The 20,644-nt window shown below is 36.9% G+C and overlaps 1 protein-coding gene across 8 annotated transcripts in view; it reads right to left on the bottom strand.

Moving 5' to 3' along the window:
- Positions 1–251: 251 nt before the first annotated feature.
- The window catches only part of elnb (elastin b), a 44,022-nt gene continuing 23,629 nt past the window's right edge, over positions 252–20,644 (bottom strand). For 6 of the 8 annotated variants that reach the window (XM_017352794.3, XM_068215896.1, XM_068215898.1 and 3 more), the window contains 16 exons: positions 20,086–20,112; positions 19,405–19,452; positions 18,771–19,304; positions 18,299–18,460; positions 18,055–18,105; positions 12,916–12,963; positions 12,676–12,813; positions 12,249–12,287; positions 12,007–12,165; positions 10,671–10,721; positions 10,527–10,574; positions 7,475–7,516; positions 6,057–6,122; positions 5,815–5,871; positions 5,652–5,708; positions 252–3,819 (listed from right to left, as the gene is read on the bottom strand). In XM_017352794.3, the coding sequence (XP_017208283.1) occupies positions 3,773–3,819; positions 5,652–5,708; positions 5,815–5,871; positions 6,057–6,122; positions 7,475–7,516; positions 10,527–10,574; positions 10,671–10,721; positions 12,007–12,165; positions 12,249–12,287; positions 12,676–12,813; positions 12,916–12,963; positions 18,055–18,105; positions 18,299–18,460; positions 18,771–19,304; positions 19,405–19,452; positions 20,086–20,112 (1,574 nt within the window). In that variant the 3' untranslated portion in view covers positions 252–3,772. The remainder of the gene's footprint in view (positions 3,820–5,651; positions 5,709–5,814; positions 5,872–6,056; positions 6,123–7,474; positions 7,517–10,526; positions 10,575–10,670; positions 10,722–12,006; positions 12,166–12,248; positions 12,288–12,675; positions 12,814–12,915; positions 12,964–18,054; positions 18,106–18,298; positions 18,461–18,770; positions 19,305–19,404; positions 19,453–20,085; positions 20,113–20,644) is intronic. The other 2 variants (NM_001048064.2, XM_017352793.3) reach the window with 2 other exon arrangements.

Consider the following 20,644-nt stretch of genomic DNA (forward strand, 5'->3'; position numbering starts at 1 on the left):
TAATAATTTTCATTGAAAATTCATTTAGGCACTACTAATTGAGTATGCCTAAGTTTGTTTACATCAAGTTTTGCTAACTTAAAGCTGCAATTTAAATTTATAGAAATATAATGTAACTCATAAATTCAGAATAGTTTTTGACCGCATATATTTTATAAAACTTTCTCTTTAATATTTTGAAAATGCCTTTTCATGTCGCAAAATAACTCCTGCATGTTAAGTGTAAATTGAAAAGGAAAACAAAAACATGATTCTGTTTTTACAGTTTTATTTTCAGAAATTAAAGAGGGATAAAAGGCTCAAACAAAATCAAAGGTGATACAAAAATGTGAACGGGTTTTATTTTCACAAAAATGCACTAAATGAACTGCCTTGCAGTTCACATTTGAACAGTTGCACTTATACAAACACAATAAGATCATTCACAATGCTTAATAAAAAACCAAAACAAGTCTGGTTAAATGCACAGATATCCTTAAAAACACAACATTTTAATTTAATAAGAGTTACATTAAGACAAACAAACAAAAAAACAAGGTTTTATAGGGTCAGGATACTAGAAAAGAGAGCTCTTCAAGTTCCTGAGGTATCATTGAAGACAACAGCTTGTAATCCTCAGTACACTTAGATGCTGTCTACCGCAGTTACGACAAGCATTTTGTTCTTATAAGACAAAAAAACACACGCACATTGCATGCCTTGATCCCATTTCTTTGTGTGACCAATGACTGAAGCTGCTGGAGAATACAACATATGAATTTGTGAACTAATAAGCACACAGCTAGAAAGAAATAGACTCCTAAACAATAATGTTGCTGCTTTCCCAACTGTGGCAAGCCGATTTAACAATTAATCTATAGACCATTTCAATGTGGTGATGTCATGGCACATGAATATTTCCTGCTTGCTGTTAAACTTTTAAACTGTTACAAGAGGCAACTCAATCATAAACAGCTATCATAACATTATTTATCAATATGCGGACCTTTTTGGATACTCGGAAGCTATAGAAATTAAAAATGTAAAACAGGAAATACATTAGGACTATTGTTATTGTTTACATTCCACAAAATGGTCTATGAAACACACAATATCGATTTGTGTCCACTAGTTCTTATTTAATAGATACTAATAACTTTTAAATGGAAAATAGTATATGTAATCATTAGATACTACCTTTTCATTAGATACTACTTATTTAATACTATTAAATAGATTTGAATACTTATTCATTAGATACCTGTACTTATTTCAAAAAGTCTATCAACTATTCTATTGTTACTAATATTGCTTGACTTCTTTTGGTATAATCTTCATGGTACCATCTTGTGACATGAATGGCCACAGTAGAGTAATTTACAAACATTTTACTAGTAAAATAAACAATCTTACTAGTAACAATTTTAATAAGTACTATTGAATTTTACTGCTTATTTTTAATGAGTTGAAACAACACAATTCTTAAGGTTTTTTGGAACAGCTTAATTGCTTTATGGGGCATCATGGTGGCGCAGTGGGCAGCACAATCGCCTCACACCAAGAAGGTCGCTGGTTTGAGCCTCGGCTTGGTCGGTTGGCATTTCTGTGTAGAGTTTGCATGTTCTCCCCATGATCGTGGCTAAATCATTGCCGTATAAACATACCCTATGGCAGGGGTGGCCAATCCTGTTCCTGGAGATCTACCTTCCTGTAGATTTCAGTTGCAACCCATATCAAACACACCTGTCTGTGATTATTAAGTGGATTTCAGGTCCTAATTTATTGGTTCAGGTGGGTTTGGACTAGCAACCTAGTTTCCCATGTGGTATCCCTTTCAGGTACTGACCAGGGGCTGTAGGTTGATATGGCTGTTGCTGTTGCAAAAATCAATTGCTAATGTCAATTTGAATGTAAAAATCCTAATTAAATTCTAATTTGAAGTAAAAATAGAATAGTTATTAGCAGGGCCGGCGCGTCCATAGAGGAGACCTACAGTAGGTAGCTGCCTAAGACGGCAGAATAGTGAGGACGGCGACCGCTACCCCAAATAACCTACCCACGGTCATTACTTTCATCTGCAATATATAACCCCCACATATCCCACAAATCCCCCCCAACCCCCGGTTTTGGGACGTTAATTTTTGCTTTCACTTACGGTTTGAGGGCGGCGTGATCGCCGTTAGCCTAGATCAGCAGTTCAGTTTGCTTCGGCCCTGGTTATTAGTCACTAATGAAATATGTACTAGTACCTAATGAATAAGGACAAGTATCTAATAAATAAATAGTAATATCTAATAAATAAGTACTATTATTTTAACTAGTATCTGATTAATAAATACCTGCATATAATGAATACATACTAGTATCTTTTAAGAAAGGCTCTAGTATCTAAACAATAATCATTACTAGCTAAAGGACTGAAAAAGACACTAGTATCTAACAAAAAAATAAAAATAAAAAAAGGATTTATGAAAATCGACACTAGTGGATTTAGATTAAATGTCTAAATGGCTTGCCATACCAGTCTGTCACAGCTCATCCTGAAACATAGATATATACACTAGATGTTGCCTGGCCTTTTGTTGTCTATTGGACGGAATGCGTCAATAGCGCCGCCATCTTGCTACAGGGTAGCGCTCCTTTGAAATGAATGCGGGACCAAGGTATAGTGGAGGACTGTGGCCATGCAAAGCCAGAGATATACACATATACACATATATCTGTGATCGGGAGTTTTCCTGGACGTTAGTATGTAATTTTTATTTTCTAATTACGAAAATTATAATTTTACATCACTTTTCTACATTGATGGATCAGTGACCGCACGGGCATTCCTGACAAAAAGCTTGTGTTTGTGTGTACAGAAATGTACTATTCACCCTCCCTGTTAAATTTAATCTAATCATGTCCTGAAACACAGCTCCTCTCCTGCTTTCACTTCTCATACTGACGGAGGGAGCGATTCGTTTGTGAATGAAACCCCCGAACGACTCTTTCACTAACGTTAGCCGACAATAAAGTTTTTGGCAGCGCAGCATCTCGTTGTCATATTTCTTTTGCATTGTTTGCTGATTTTATTCAACAAAACTAGCATAAGCCGAGTGTTTATTGCGAGTTGGAGCTGCTTTGCCTTATGGTGAATGCAGTAAGTGACTGTCATCATCAATAACGTTACCTGAAAAAGTTCAGTACATACAAAAACAGAAAAAAACATAATCTTACCTATGAAATGTTCTGCCTTTGTGCTTTGTTTGCTCGTTACTACACCCGTAGACAGCGCTAAAGTACAGCATCTTCACGTAATAACACTGTCTTGACTAGTGCGGTTGAATGACATTTGTCCTGGGAGCACTGTACCAATGTGGCGGCGCTATTGACGCATGCTCAGGATCCCTGTGCGATATCTAGTGTATATATCTATGATCCTGAAATAGCAGCGTTGTGTCTCCAGATGAAATGCGTCTCAATATTCGGCTAGGTTTAAGTGAGCAGCTGAAGAGATGTACAGCTAGAACTGTCGAAGTTAAATATAACACGCTAATATTGCTGATTTAACTGAAAAAATACATTTGTAAAAGCAACGCGTTGTGACAAGTTAAGGGAGTCGAGGCAGTGCAACAAGTGCATTGAGAGGTTCACATCTAATACTACGGCTGCAGAATTCCTGTAATGCAGGTCCAAATTTCTCTCGCTCTCACATATTGCAATGAGGCACTTTTAGACTGTAAAAAGTGCATTTGAGATCAGGCAGTAGCACCACTTATTTATGAGGTCACTTCTATCGGCTGGATTGTCACTTCCTCCTCCTGCCGCAGTATTTGCCTTGACATCCTGCGCCTCCTACAGGAAAACACATGGTCACTACTGATACAGGACGTAGATCACGTTAACATGATTCATTTAAGCTGTTATGTTTGGGTCATTAAGAAATTGAATTTAGTAATATTTTGCATTTGATTTTAATGTTGCATATTCTGTTTTCATTTTTATATTTGGTGTTATTATTTGTACACCCTGGTATTGTTCATTTAAAAGTCAAATTATAAAAATATGTTAATGTTAAATACAATTAAAGTCAGAATTATTAGCACCCCTTTGAATTTTTGTTTCTTTTTAAAAATTTTCCCAAATATTGTTTAACAGAGCAAGGAAATTTTCACAGTATGTCTGATAATATTTTTTCTTCAGGAGTAAGTCTTGTTTGATTTATTTCAGCTAGAATAAAAGCAGTTTTTAATATTTTAAAAGCGATTTTAAAGTCAAAATTATTAGCCCCTTTAAGCTATATATTTTTTCGATAGTCTGCAGAACAAACCATGGTTATGCAATAACTTGTCTAATTACCCTGACCTGTCTAGATGACCTAATTAACCTAGTTAAGCCTTTAAATATCACTTTAAGCTGTATAGAAGTGTCCTGAAAAATATCTAGAAATATATTATGTTCTATCATCATGGCAAAATTAAAATAAATCAGTTATTAGAAATGAGTTATTAAAACTATTATTGTTTAAAAATGTGTTGAAAGAAAAATCTCTCCATTAAACAAAAATAGGGAAAAAAATAAATGGGTGGCTAATTAGTTTGACTACAGTTGATTCCAACTATATGTTATTTGTCACATTAAAATGAAGTTACACAACCAACCATGACTTAAAAATAATAATAACAACTATAGGAATCTAAATTTGGAGAAAAATAAGTTGAGGAATAGAAAATAAAAGCAAATACAAACTATTTAAAGACTTTCGATATAGATTCATGTTTCTAATGTTCGCATTTCTAAAATATTAAAATTTTAAAGGATATTAACGTATATTTCATTTCAATACTTATTTTTGTGGTATTTTGAGAGGACTGAATCTAAAATATGGACATTTTTCTCTATAATAACACTATTTATTCAAGCAACAAAATGTTTTAATTTTAATAATTTTTTAAACAATAATCCAGTTACTTTAATAATCTTCACAGTATTTTGGCTTCAGTACTTTTTCTGACTTTAAGGATGTAATAAGCTTGTGCTTCATCCCGCTCCATTTTCGACCATGTTGAAATGTATTTTTTGTTAAAGAATTTATTTGATGATATTTGAAAATAAAATAAAATCAAGGTTAATATTGTGCTTAACCCATTTTGCTTTAAATACTGAATTGAAACACTGAATTGCCATTTTGTCACCTTGGAATTATAAGGTTCTATCTGCGTTCTGAATGATTTTGAGATATTGAGCTTTAAAGTTTTTGCATTCCATATAGATATGCTGTATGTGTGTAACATTTGTTTTTTAAATAAAAAGTCTTAAAATGTAAACAACTTATAAAAAGCATCCCATAATGTAAATAAGTTGTCATTTAATATGACTTAAATGTCATTGAATATGTCAATAACTAAACTTAGACAAAAATGTCAGATAGAACCTAATAATTATAAGGTGACGACTTATACAATCAATTGTAACACAATCTCTCAGCAATTTCAGTCTCAGGATTCATGCTTTCTCTTTGTTTTTCTTAGATATTTATATGCCAAAATGTCAAATAGTTACTGTTTCCAGTTTGATTGGGTTGCTTGGTTTGATTTAGAATGAACATATAACATATAACATCACTGTTTTGTCAGGTTTTTGCAATTTAAGCCAAAGAAAAGATTAAAAGAAATGTGTTTACATACCTCTGTAGCCTCCTGCACCAAGAAAGCCTTGAAGAGCTGCATATTTGGCGGCTTTTGCTGTATAGAATCAAACACACACTTGAATGCAATACTTACTATTGGCTTTGGATAATGTCATTTATTGTATCTGAATATTCGCTAACACTGTGTAACAACATCTTACATTGCTGAGGTGTAAGTGGAGCACTTCCAGGACCACCAGCACCAGGACCGCCAAAACCTACAATAAAACATTTCTATATTGAACATTTGTGCTCAACAGAATAAAGAAAGTCATAAAGATGTGGAACCAACTGAAAGTGAGTAAATAGTGACTATTTTTTTTCTCTTTTATGTGAACTTGAGTTTTCTTGAATCAGCAAAGTTGAGAAATCCTTTGCAGACCTGGAAAGTCCTTTTTATTACCTGGATATTGTTGTTGATATCCTGCACCTGGACCTGCGCCAGTACCATATCCTGGTACGCTGCCACCTGCAAAATAAACAGAATTTGTTCCCAAATGTATACACTGTTAACTCTATGGGCTCTATTTTGACGGTCCATGCGCAGAGCGCAAAACGCAGGGCGCAATCACTTTCAGGGCGTGTCAGAACGCATTTTTGCTAAATTAAGGACAGGAAAATCTGCTTTGCGCCGTGGTGCATGGTCTAAAAGGGTTGAGTTTATTTTCTTAATGAGTTATAGGTGTGTTTTGAGAATAAACCAATTAGAGTCTCATCTCCCATTCCCTTTAAGAGCCAGCTGCGTCGCGCCAAGAGAGCATTCGCTATTTACAGGACGCAAAGTAAGTCTAAGTGGAAAAAATGAGCATTTCACTAACAAACAGTTAACAGGTTTCTGTTAAAAAAAACTGAGTATCTACTGCGTGAGAATGAGAGATAATGGATCTACTTTCACATTCGCTCTTGGATAGGGAAACCTTTACGCACAGACATCAATTAGCCTATAAATAATTAATTGCATTTGTTAAGCGCAAATATTCGTTTCAAAACTATTTCTAAATTCAGTTCTAATTTCCAGCAAACGAATAAATGAACAATAATAACAAAATGTGCTCAAAAACCTGAGTTATATCCTCAAACACATGCTGTGCCCCATATGGTCTAAAACCTGACAGGTGGGCAAATCTAAGCTTGTTTTTAATAAAACAAATATAAATATGGATATAATAAATAATACTGCTAATAATAATAACATTATACAAAAGCAAATTGTTATGAATGAACTGAAAAAGCCTCCCGAGATGAAGAAGTCATAAAAGCAGTGATTTTTCATATTTATGTAGGCTAGAAAATAATATGTTTTGTAATATTTTAATCCTTTATATTTATATTCTTATTATATCCTATATATATCCTTAATATTTAATTTTTTCATATGTAAAAATATTTGCCTATTGCTCTCTTGTGCGTATTAAGCAGTGCGTAAGCGAGGCGCAACTCTGCGCCGGAGTTTAGACTGGGTTTGTTTTGGTCTAACGAAAAATCTATTATAGTTTCTCAAAATAGCAACGCGCCAGCGGTCCGCCTCAGAACGCCTTCCTTTTTATACCAGAACGCCTATGGGTGCACATATGAGTGCTAATGCATTTGCTATTTAAACAGCGTAGCGCAACGCCTCAAAACGACTCTTGCGCTAAGCTGAAACTAGCAAAAGTCTATTGCGCCGTGCCTTGCGCCACACTGCGCCGGGTGTATGATAGGGCCCTAAATCTTGATATCTGCTCTTTCATCAATTCAACTGACAGGACAATTGAAGATGTGGGTGAGTGCATGTCTTGAATTTGTAGCTCCAAGGAGAACTGATGGAGGATAATAGCTCACCTGGCTGATAGCCTTGGCCTCCTAGTGCCCCTGTGCCAAAGCCTTTAAGACATTTAAACAAACATAAGGAAATATAATCAATCCATTTTGATGTCAACCAACCAGATATACTGTATGTGCCTAGTCAGTTGTTGGTGAGATTTTGCATGTGCAAAATTCAGCAGATTTTTAGCCCATCATTGATTCTGTTTATTTATGTGTGTAAATTTATAGTTGTTCAGTTTTTAAACTAATTTCAGTAATATTATTGACTAATGTGAAAATATTGATTTGATTTATTTACAGCAGTGGTTCTCAAACTGTGGTACGTTTACCACTAGTGGTACGTGGGCTTCCTACTAGTGGTACGCGAAAAAAATACACAATTACAATTACGTGATCAGCATCAGTTGTTCACTATTGCGTATGATAGCATCGGTGCAGTGCTTAGAATGTTTACTTTAGTGCATCGCGTCATCAGATGCTAAAAATAAGGTGTGCGGCAGCGGCGATTGCGGAGCAGATACGCGCTAGAGAAGCGCTTTTGGGTAACACTTTATAATAACTACACACTATGAGTCATTTATTAAGCATTAGCATCTAGTGAATTCATTATCTGTTAAGCATCAACTCTACATTAATAAGCGTTAGTAAGCAGTTTATAACTGCAGCTACAAATGCTGTATTCTTGACTTATAAGCACCTATATAATGTGTTTAACAATTGTATTTTCATACTTAGTTAATGATTTATATTTCATTACTAAATTAAGTTGTAAGAATTGAAATATTACAAATATTTTTGATGTCTTTGACAATTCAAAACATGAGCTGAAGACAGGGCCAATAGACTCCACAACCCACCAGGGGGGAATGCGTGAAAAACCAGTTCCTGCTGCATTTGCATCTGAGTATGCTGAAACTCAGCTTCATCCCCCCAACTCACACATATGGTCATTTCAGTGTTTGAATGTTCTAGAATTAACCAAACTGACTTTAACCATCATGTTTGATATCATTTGAAATGTCTCAGTGCGATTGGTACAATGGTCTCATTCTCTCAGAAATAGACATAATCAGAACAATAAATATATAACTTCAGGCATCTTTTGAACCACTGTGAGGGGTGTGACACTAAGTGTGAATGCCTTTTTTGTTATTCACACCCCCTTCCTTGAGGGAATTCTTGTATTATTTAAGGTAAGGCCTAAGAAAGACTCAGGGCGATTCTGCCTAACCAGATCAGCCCATAACATGGCTTGCGCCATGTTATGTATATTACAAAGTCAGGAATGCATCTTTTTCATCTTGGATTTATCTTTGATAATTTGATGTTTTGTATTGATCATTTATGAATTGACTGATTGAATTGGCATAATACATTTACCTGACTAATAAATTGTTATGTTTGAACATATTTTGCTCACTCTGTAATTATTAATTCAAGTAGATTACGCTGTATCCTTGTTTCCGCACGTCTTGCGTCAGGTCAGTAGACGGACTAAAATCCAGTTGAGATGGAGCATTGGGCACACTAATTGTGTTTTAGCGATCCGGCTGACTCTTGATATTGATTCATGTGTACTTAGGTGGAAAGGGCGATAACTTCCGTCTAGGTCAACAAGGTGTTGCACGACTAACCTAGATTGGGTACCCGACCTTTGTTTGAAGGTAATATTATTCTAAATTAAGTTCATATGGGAAACCATGGGCTTGGTGAAAACCAAAGTTACTATAGAGTCCAGTAGTCGGGTACATTTATATTAATGCCCTAACCTCTAATTAGAAATGATGATTGTCTTAACTCAAAGGTGTACATCTAAGCGGGACTAACTAAAGTATTTTAGAACGAGCGCGCTGGTAGCGGCCATCTAAAGTATTAGTCAATTTACCTCTGTTTAATATTCAAGACTGACCGGAGTGTGACCGTGAGGGACACCTTCGGCCGAGGCGATTTCTCTAAACGACATGAGCACCCGAATGAACGGATGTAATTGTTACTAGTGAAGACAAACGGTTAAAACATTTATCTAAATTACATATTGATATAATCTTCTTAATGTTTTATAATTGGAGTCAGATAAAACGAGGATAAATATATTAATATTCTAAACCACCTCATACTAAAATTGGAGTCAGATATGAAAAATGGAAAGACCGAACATGCAGTGAACCTTCATCCACCAGTGGATACCGTCATTGGACCAACTGGCTGGACCTTACAAAGTATTGCATTATTTACAAACCATTTGTATTTAAGAGTAGTTGAGGGTTTTTAGAATTATTCAAAATGAGTTAGTAAATGATTAATAAACTATTTGTTAATGTTTAATAAATGATTTATAGTGTGTAGTTATTATAAAGTGTTACCAACTCAGGAATCTGCCCATGCTGCATCATGAATAGCTATTACAAATGCGTCAAAATGAGTTCGTAGTTGTGTAAACAATGCATGTTTTCAAAATGTTATTTGTTTTGTAAAGGTTTTGTTTTGTAAATTTTGTTTTGTTAACTAAAAGTGACTTTCGGTTCATTTGTTACCTCAGATTTAGGCTAATTAATCTGGATGTGATTCAAATGTCGCGGGACACAAATAGACTCAAGCAACTTTGCCACGCTTGAAGCTTGGAGCTATAGAATAATTAAAGTTAGTCTCTGTGTGCAGTTAACACAAACTCCAATAATTAATCTGCCTCGTCATTATGGTGGTACTTGGAGAGACAAATTTTTCTGAGGTGGTACTTGATGAAAAAAGTTTGTGAAGCACTGATTTACAGTAGTTTGTAAAGCAATATTTTCTGTCTTTTAGTAAAGATATTACATAATAGACTTGCTTTGTTTATCAAATAAAGTGGATCTATTTGGATTTGCATTGTAAACATTAAATACAAGTTAAAACGGTATTACTTTTTATTTCATATATCAAGGTTTTAATTATGATACTCCCAAAATCATTCTGCATAAAAACTCAGAAATGTGCAGAAATAGCAAAGAATGTCCGCAGATTCTGTCTGGCCCTTCGAATGATTAACAATTGAACACAAATCATGCACTAATAAGTGAAGTAAATTTACCTGCTTTACCAGGTTTCCCTGCTCCTGCTCCCCCTGGGTACCTGAGACCTGATGGCAGACGTGTTATTATTAAAATAAAACTTAATTTTCACCTGGCATGATGTAATTCATCTGACAATGCTGCATAAAAACGAATGTTGTTACCTCCACCGGTTCCTCCTGGGCCTCCGCCAACTCCCCCATAACCTCCAAACCCTACAATAAAAACAGTGTGTGAAGTGACATCCACTTCTTCATCATTATCAATCTCACAGATGCCCACAGTGATTCAGTGTCATGATGTTTTTTTTAAAAATCTGAAAGTACATTTTAAGTGAAGTTTTACAAACTAATTTCGAGAGGAGCACGGGATATGATTGACTACAGCTGGCCACCCATCTACATCCATTTGTTAGCCAATCAGATCAATCCTAACTCACTATAAGTAGCCTAGCTAGACTGAAAAAAACTATTCAAAGATGATTCCTTGGATTTACTCAATTTTTTTACGTTAAGTGGTTGTAAACAATTTATTTGGGCTGAAATTAAACAAACTAATTAAGTTACATTATTATATTTAATTCGTTTGTTTAAATTTAACACAAATAAATTGTTTGCAACAGTTCTGCATGCAACACTTTTTTCAGTGTAGATTTACTCCCTTATCTTCGTTTTCCGAAAGAAACCCCCCATCCACCCCTTTCTCCTTCTTTCCTCCTTTACCATAGGGGAGCTCTCGAGAACCATCTGATTTCGTACTCCCCTCACTTGCTCTATGGACCTGGCGGAAGCCCTGGGCTCAACTATCTCCGAGCTCAGGGTTCTCTCCCGGGACAGCATGTCAAACCTGCTAACAGTTGTCAAACAATATCTAAATGTGAACTCTTGAAATCAGGCCCGTGCAGAAACTGTCCAAAGGGCATATGCAGGAAAAAATTTTTGAATGGGGGGGGTTGGAGGGGTTGTCGTCGTCGTGTGCGTACTGAAGAGCAGTGTAGTTGGGAGGGGGTTGTGTCGCGGGTGCACTTTTGATCATTTTGGAAGGGCACTTTCTATCCAAGAAAGTTACGAATACGCGTCATCACGCAAAGTAATATGTTAATAAGAACTTAAATATTGTGCATCTGGATGTAATGTTTTAATATAATGTAATAGACGGTGCCTCAGAGAGTAAAGACATGACAGGCTTAAGCTTGTCAGATACTACGTAATGACGTCACTGATATGCAAATTAGTGTGATGTCATAGGCAACATTTAGCTACTTCTCAGGCAGGCTTTAGCTACTTTTTATTGGAAATAGTTGGCAACACTGAGACCATATCTGAATTTGTAAGAGCATGCAGAATAAATAAGACAAAAAGCACTCATTTTTTAATGGCTTGTTTATAATTGTTAAGATTTGTTTCTTTCGACACATTCCAAAAAGCATAAACAAACTTGATTGTGTAACATGCAACCTAATTTTAACAAATTCTGCTTTACATAAAAATGACAAGATACCTCCACCCAGTCCTCCAGGACCTCCACCAACACCACCAGGTCCAACACCTAGACCACCCCCAATGCCACCGGCACCCCCTGGTCCAACACCTAGACGTCCAGGACCTCCACCAATTCCTCCTTGTCCAGCCCCACCCAGTGCTCCAGCTCCTCCATAGCCTGATAAACCAAAAAGGTTTGTAATTGTGAACTTGGAAGCTACAAAGGAACAGTTATTGTACTATTAAAGCATTTTTACGTACTTTTAGGTGGTTTTACTCCGCCAGGACCATAACCAAGGCCTTAAAAAAGATTCAAATGTAAAGATCTTATTTATTCATATATTTTCAGTTTACAAACTTCAGTGTTTCACATTAACCCATGTTAACCCAAAACTGTGAGGCAAATATAAAATACTGTAGACCATTTTGAGGGATGCAAACAAAAACAATGGTACGTATTTCCTGTTCTATATTTTTAATTTCTATAGCTTCTGAAAATCCAAAAAGAGCCACATATTGATAAATAATGTTATGATAGCTGTTTAAACTCAAAGTTATGAGTGAATTGTCTCTTGTTACAGTTATGAAATTGTTTGAAAACAACCAGGAAATGGTCACGGGCCAATGACATGACCACATTGAAATGGTCTATATTTTTAAAACAGCCAAGTTAGTCTTGATAAATTACCACCAAATCCAGGCCCTCCGAGTCCACCAGCACTGCCCGGACCACTTCCATAACCACCTGGACCCCCTCCATAGCCGCCAGGTCCTGCTCCATATCCACCTGGGCCTCCAAGCCCACCAAGTGTGCCTGCTCCATAAACTTTGATCAAAGTAGAAAAGGAGGAATTCAGAAGTCTTACCAAGCGTATAAAATACATAAGACATACAGGGATTGTGGAATGACAAGAATGTTTTCCGATACCTTTTCCTGGTTTGCTGCCCACTGCAGCCCCACTGGGGAATCTGATGCCTAGCAAAAATTAAAGACATCTGTCTTAGCACAACATGAGCAGAATTGCTGTTTACATCTCTAAAACAGTGTGTGTGTTCTTTTCTAAAAATTTATTGTATTTATTTGTTTATTTGGCAGGGACAGTGTACAAAAATTAGCATTTCTGCCAATGCACCAGAATTAGCCCGAAGGCTATTTTTCATCTGCCCTAGTAGCAAAGAATTCTGGCCCAGATTTGGCATAAAGCTGGCACAGCAGGCATTCATCCGGCACTGGCATACAGCATGTGGGCCAAACATGGCCCGGGTTTGGCAGAGGTGGCACCGTCTTTAAGGCGGCACACAAGATTTGGGCCAGATGAAAAACGTAGTATTTGGCCCAGATTTAAAAATTTGATAATTGGGCCATTTGAGTTTGGCCAGTCTTGACCCACATTTAAAATACACTAAAATCATTTTTGAGTAAAGAAAAAAAATTCTACCAATTAGGTCACTTTGAGAAAAAGCGTGCCCATAGTGTGCCTAAAGCGCATCACTCCATGAGTTTATCAATTTCATTGCAATCATGACACACCAACCTATCTGGCCCAGTTCAGGCCCAATTATGAGTTATTAACTTGGCTGAGACTTGGCCCAGATATGGTCCGTGTTTGGCCCTTGTCTGGAAGCCAGATTTGGTCCAGTCATTTACCGTAATTCACTGCGGCATGTGGGCCAAGCAAAACCTGATTGTGTGGGCCAGAGCTGGGCCAGAGAAATTTTGCTATGTGGGTGTTGTCCCTTAACAACCTAGAAAAAACAATACAAAAATTATACAATCTATCAAACATACTTAAAAAGTACTAAAATAGACATGGTCATATAGATGTTAAAAGAGAATATTTACAAATTAAGCTAAAACACCAACAATTTGTAATAGAGATAAAAAAATAGTTGAAACACATTTAAACAACAGATCATTAAGATGGTGGGCACAACAAAACCAGGTTTTTAAATGTTTTTTGATTATATTAAATGAGGTTATCTCTTTGATGCTGCCAGGGACAGAATTCCACTCCTGTGCAGCTGTAACTGAAAAGGCACCCTGACCAAAGGTACTTTTCCGGAGTGGGACAATACAGTCTCCTCGGGCTGCCCCTCGTGTTGCTCTGTGTGTGGTGTTCCTGATGTTTACAAACTGACTGAGAGGTGGGGATGACAGACCATGAATGATTTTATACAACAGGCAAATGTTTGAGTACTTAATGACATTTTCCCAGCTTAACAGTTTATGTTTTTGTAAAATGCTACAATGATGATGTCTTAGAGGCTTTTTATCCAGTATTTTAATTGACTGTTTGTAAAGTGACTCTATGGGTTTTAGTGTTGTTTTGTTTGCTTGTGACCAGGTTGTTAGACAGTAGGTTAAATGTGATAAAATCATTGAATGCATGAATATTTTAGCTGCCTGCAATGATAGATGTGACCTTATGAACCGGAAATTAGTTATATTGAATTTAACACGGTAACATACCTTTTTAATTTGTGATTTAAATGTTAATTTGGAGTCAATTTGGACCCCAAGATATTTAAAATCAGATACAATTTGTGATTTGTCCCCATCCACGTAGAAATGATAGGTTAAGTATAGTATCAGATGTGTCTGAGTACAAGCATCTTGGTGTTTTGATAGATTCAAAACTATCATCTAAGTCACAGGTTAAAAAGTTTTGTAACCGGAACAAATTTTAGATTTATTTGTGATCAGATGTTATGTGAGGCTGCCCTAATCTATTATCCCTACGTAATCATTTCCCATATCACTTAATGTTTAACCGCTTGGTCCCAAGCTAGCATTACTACCCACATAGCAAAATTTCTCTGGCCCAGCTCTGGCCCACACAATCAGGTTTTGCTTGGCCCACATGCTGCAGTGAATTACGGTACATGACTGGACCAAATCTGGCTTCCAGACAAGGGCCAAACATGGACCATATCTGGGCTAAGTCTCAGCCAAGTTAATAACTCATAACTGGGCCTGAACTGGGCCAGATAGGTTGGTGTGTCATGATTGCAATGAAATTGATAAAACCATGGAGTGATGCGCTTTAGGCACACTATGGGCACGCTTTTTCTCAAAGTGACCTGATTGGTAGAATTTTTTTTCTTTACTCAGAAATGATTTTATGTGGGTCAAAACTGGCCAAACTCAAATGGCCCACTTATCAAATTTTTAAATCTGGGCCAAATACTACGTTTTTCATCTGGCCCAAATCTTGTGTGCCGCCTTAAAGACGGTGCCACCTCTGCCAAACCCGGGCCATGTTTGGCCCTCATGCTGTATGCCAGTGCCGGATGAATGCCTGCTGTGCCAGCTTTATGCCAAATCTGGGCCAGAATTCTTTGCTACTAGGGATACCTTCAAGCCACTTGAACTATTATACAAACAATCCTTAAAAACCCTTGATAAGAAATCAGTTCAATTTGACCATTGTTCATTATAAAAGAAATACAACCTGCATATTTGAATTGATTAAATATGTACATATTTGTTTAATGTTTAAGACCTTACTTTACCCGACTTCACCATTAAATCAGTTTGTGAAAGTCAGAACAACTGCTCACCGATCTACTAGAGGTGGTGAAAGAGGGGATTGTATTATTCCTCTCAAAAAAGTAAATTCAGTCCGTCAGTATTTTCAGTGAAAGCTGCTAGGGAACAGAACTCCATCCCTCCAACAATTAGAAGATCGCTTACTTTTCAGTCTCATGTTAAAAATTTATTATTGACAAATCAGCATTGTCAGCATTAGTACTGTATTCTTGACACTTACTTATACTGTTTGTCTTAGTTTTTTGTCCTCTTCTGCTGCCATCAATCTGTTTTTGTTTTTTGCTTTGTTTTATACTTTGGGGTTAGTCAGAAAACCTTATCCCGGTTACAATTAGTTCAAAATGATACTACAAGGCTTTTAACAGGTACCAAGAAACATGACCATATTAAAACAGTTGTACGCTCTCTGCACTGGCTGCCTGTGAAATATCAAGTCACTTTTAAAATGCTTGTCTTGGTTTTTAAATCTCTAAATGGCCGTGCACCTTCTTATCTGTCAGACATGTGAACTGAGCATCAGCCTGGTCGGTCTCTTTGGTCATCTAACCAGAGACTGTCATACATCCCTAAGTCGAGACTGAAGTGCAGAGGTGACCGTGCTTTCGCAGTAGCTGGTCCTAGGTTGTGAAATGCTCTGCCCCTCTGTATTAGATCTGTTTCATCCCTGTCTGTTTTTAAATCTAGGTTGAAAATTTACCTCTTTGATTTGGCATTTTGTCAGTGAAAGTTGTTGTTTATAGCAATAATTTTGAAAATGTTTTAAATTTATTTATCTGTTTTGATTTGTACTGTGTAGCACATTGGTCAACCTCTGGTTGTGTTAAATAGTGCCATATAAATAAAATTGACATTGACATTTTATTGTATTTTATATATATGATAGAGTATTCTATGTTCTTATGCTGTGCTTCTCTTTTAGGTGTGACTTTTTAACATTCCGTAAGGGGTCTGCAGATGAAAAATAGCCATTCTTGGCAAATTCTGGCACATTTTACAGTATTTTTGTATTAATGTGCACTGACCCTGTAAACAAATTAACTAAACTATAATCTAATTGTTAACTGGTGATTAGAAAAATCATCAGTGGTGGAAAGAGTACTGAAAAATCATACTTAAGTAAAGGTACCATTACTTGTCTGAAAATGTAGTTCAAGTAGACTAAAAGTGTTGTGAATATAACTCAAAGTATGAGTAAAAAGTAGCCCTTTCAAAAGTACTCAAGAGTAGTGAGTATTGAGTATTACACTGTAAAAAGCTGATTCATTTACATCTAATTTGTGAATGTGTGTAAACGTAAAATTCTGTAGTCCATTTAGTTATTGCTCGGCAGGCACACAAAGTCTTAAGATGTTAATATTAAGTTGCCAAATGACCAAAATTCAATGTCTAGCCAGCGTTTAAGGCCCCGTTTACACTAGTGCGTTTTAGTTTGAAAACGCATAAGTTTTGCTACGGTTACGTCATCCGTCCACACTACGCCAGAGTTTTCAAACGCAGAAAACGGAGCATTTTGGAAACGCTGGAGAGGCCGTTTCCATTCTAAAACCCTGCTGCTCCGTCTCAGTGTGGATGGGGAAAACGGAGATATCTGGAAATGGAGGCGGAGCTGCCGAGATTCGCTATCTGATTTGTGTCATTGCGTGTCCTTCCCTCATTCGTCAAGCCCCTATCACATGACTATAACACATGGCTTTAACGCTACCAGAAGACAACAGACCAGCCTTCACTGTAAACAACAACCTGGACACAGAAATGGGAGCTTTTTTTGCACTATTGTCCGTTTTAGGGGCCATTGTGCAGTTAAACTCTGCCTTTTTTACTACAGAAGCGGCATATATACGCTAGAACGTGCATGCCCTGAGTGCGCGAATGTTCACGTGATAAACGTTTTTGGTGGTATAGTGTGGACGGACATATGTTCAGAAACGCTAGGTGAAACACTAGTGTGGACGCGGATCGTTTTTGATCTAAAATGACATTTTCAAACTAAAACGCACTAGTGTAAACGGGGCCTAAAGCCAACGTTATTTTGATATCCAATAACGATGTCAAATGACGTTGACATTTGGCTGATTTTAGCTAGTGTTAGAAAGTGATCAAAAACCAACGTCGAGTCAACGTCTTAAACCAACGTCATATTGGCGTCAAATACTGACATTTATTCAGCAGGTACGAGCAACCAAAATCCAACATTTGATAGACGTCATAGTGGTAACGTCCACACAACGTCAAGCTGTGTCATCATTAGACGTTGATATTTGTTTGATTTTTGATTGGACGTTTTCTAATCCCCATAGACAAGAAAAAATAAAGTAGTGACTGCAGGTTGAAGGAAAGTAATAGAATAAAAGTACTGATACAGCATTAAAAATGTACTCAAGGGAAAGTAAAAGTACACATTTTTAAACTACTTGGTAAATTACAATTCCTGAGGAAAAACATCTCGTAGTTTGAGTATTTGTAATTTGTTACTTTACACCACTAAAAATCACAAATTTGATAGCTTTTTAGATTTACCAGTTCCAGGTAGGATCCCACCAGCTCCTAAGCTTCCAGCTCCACCATAACCTGCAATAAATTTAACAAGCTAATTACACTCTGTTTCAGATGTGAAGCTAATAACTGAAGACCAGTAAATAAGCTTTGTGTAATACATGATCATTTTTCGCAGGCATTTCTTGATATCTTTACACATTCGGCTAAAATAAAATACATTTAGTTGTCACAGTACAAAGTGTGAATCTGATCAATGCTTGAGTACTTTTTCCTGGTTTCTGCAGTCCAAATCCTGTGCCTGCAGCTCCACCTCCTGGAAGCAGACCACCACCTCCTGGCAGAAGTCCAGCTCCTCCCCCTCCAGCTGGACCCAGTCCACCAACACCTCCAACTCCAAGAGCTCCAGTTCCTCCTGCACCTCCATAAACTACACAGAACACATAGATTTTTATGAATTAGATGTTTTCAGAAGTAATACGCCAAATTGAAGTTAGTTTTTCCTTAAAACAATCAAAGTAGTCTGCCAATGGGGTAAGAAAAATAATATTTTTTTCCTTTTGACATAAGATTATTTTACTTATCCCATTGACAGATTATTTTGATTGTTTTGAGGAAATATTTTATTTTGGCATATTATTTTGAAAACAAGGCAATATGTTTTAGAATTTTCTGATATTTGGACTACAAAAAAGACAAAAAAAAAAGTTTAAGCAAGAAAACATTTTTTTGCAATGTACCTTTTGGAGGTTTAACTCCTCCAGTTCCTGTGAGTCCACTACCAACTCCACCAGGAACTCCACCAACTCCACCAGGAACTCCGCCAACTCCACCAGGAACTCCGCCAACTCCACCAGGAACTCCGCCAACTCCACCAGGAACTCCACCAACTCCCCCAGGAACTCCGCCAACTCCACCAGGAACTCCACCAACTCCACCTGGGACTCCACCAACTCCACCAGGAACTCCACCAACTCCACCTGGGACTCCACCAACTCCACCAGGGACTCCACCAACTCCACCAGGAACTCCACCAACTCCACCTGGCACTCCGCCAACTCCACCAGGAACTCCACCAACTCCACCTGGTACTCCACCAACTCCACCGGGAACTCCACCAACACCCCCTGGAACTCCACCAACTCCACCTGGTGTAGCACCAACTCCACCTGGACCTCCACCAACCCCACCAATTCCGCTGCCTATACTTCCAGGTCCTCCTTCAATAGTGCCCGGGGTATCTCCGCGTCCAGCAATTGCTCCACCCCCAGTGCCTAGAATAAAATAAATAAAATAAAATTTCCTACAAATGAAAAAAAAATAAACACCCACTGGACTAAAATGTCTGAGTGTAAAGTGACTGGCATGAAGTACCTGGGGGTTTAAGTGGTTTGGCTCCTGGTAATGTTCCACTATCTCCGACTAAAAGTGGAAAAACATGGACTCACTTTGGCACACATATAACTCCAAATGTAAAAGGCTCTTCAAGAAATGTTAAACAGAGCTTATCCTAATAATTGAAATCAAAGCTAAAAATCTGAAGTTGAATTTCCGACTATCCTATTCATGCAGGTTAAGCATCTGAATTTTAATACCAAATATATATATAAATATATATATATATATATATATATATATATATATATATATATATATATATATATATATATATATATATATATATATTCACAAGCACATCAAATGAAAAGATTTTAAGCTCTCTGTATGCAAGATCATTTACCACTAGAGGGGGCTACGACTGTATAGAAACCAATGATAGAAACATAGAAACAGTTTCTTATTTGGCTAAAAAGCTGATGAGGATACTTTGAGGTCACTGAGGTCTGTAAGTTAATATAAAAATCTTAATTATATTTACAAGTCCAACAAATTAAGAGAGATCAGTAGGCTGGTAGTTCTATATGTAACATACTCATCTACCGCTTAAGGAAGCTGTAAGCAAAAGAGAAACTGTTTCCCGCTCAGCTGAAATGCTGAGGACAAGTTTTTAAGCTCATAATGAGGTAAGATCTGTAAAGGTAATGTCAAACTTACTTTCTGGTCGTGGTACTCCCGTTCCACCTGAAAAGACAGAATCATGTCATTTATATCACTTAAAAAATCCTGATCAATAGTACATCTAAATACTAAAGAGAATCCTGGAATCCTTCAGACATGCACAACCATGACTGCAGCTTTGTGTTCAATGTAGCTTACTGTGCAATTTAATATAGATTAATGTTTATTTTGCTTCATTTGTGATCCTTGCTGAAATAATATTACTAATCTGGAAACATCACAGATATACAATGTGTTTTACTTAATAGGCCTTAACACCAAAACTGTTGTCATTCTTTACCAGACCAGGGGACATATTCCACTTAAATTTAGACCCAATACCAATTCTATTTTTGTACCCCTTAAAACCGAGTTTGAAGGGGAAGGGCTTCAAAATTTACCCCTAAGATTTGGGACACCACTACAACACCTGCACCAGTTGTGTTATTTTTTGGTATTTATCTTCAGGAAATCACTGAAGGGATATATTATGTTATCATAACGATATAATGTGGCAATGAAGATTGTAAATAAACAGTACATTTACACAGTGGCC

This window comes from Danio rerio, chromosome 21 (genome assembly GCF_049306965.1).
Source record: "Danio rerio strain Tuebingen ecotype United States chromosome 21, GRCz12tu, whole genome shotgun sequence".
Taxonomy (NCBI): Eukaryota; Metazoa; Chordata; class Actinopteri; order Cypriniformes; family Danionidae; genus Danio; species Danio rerio.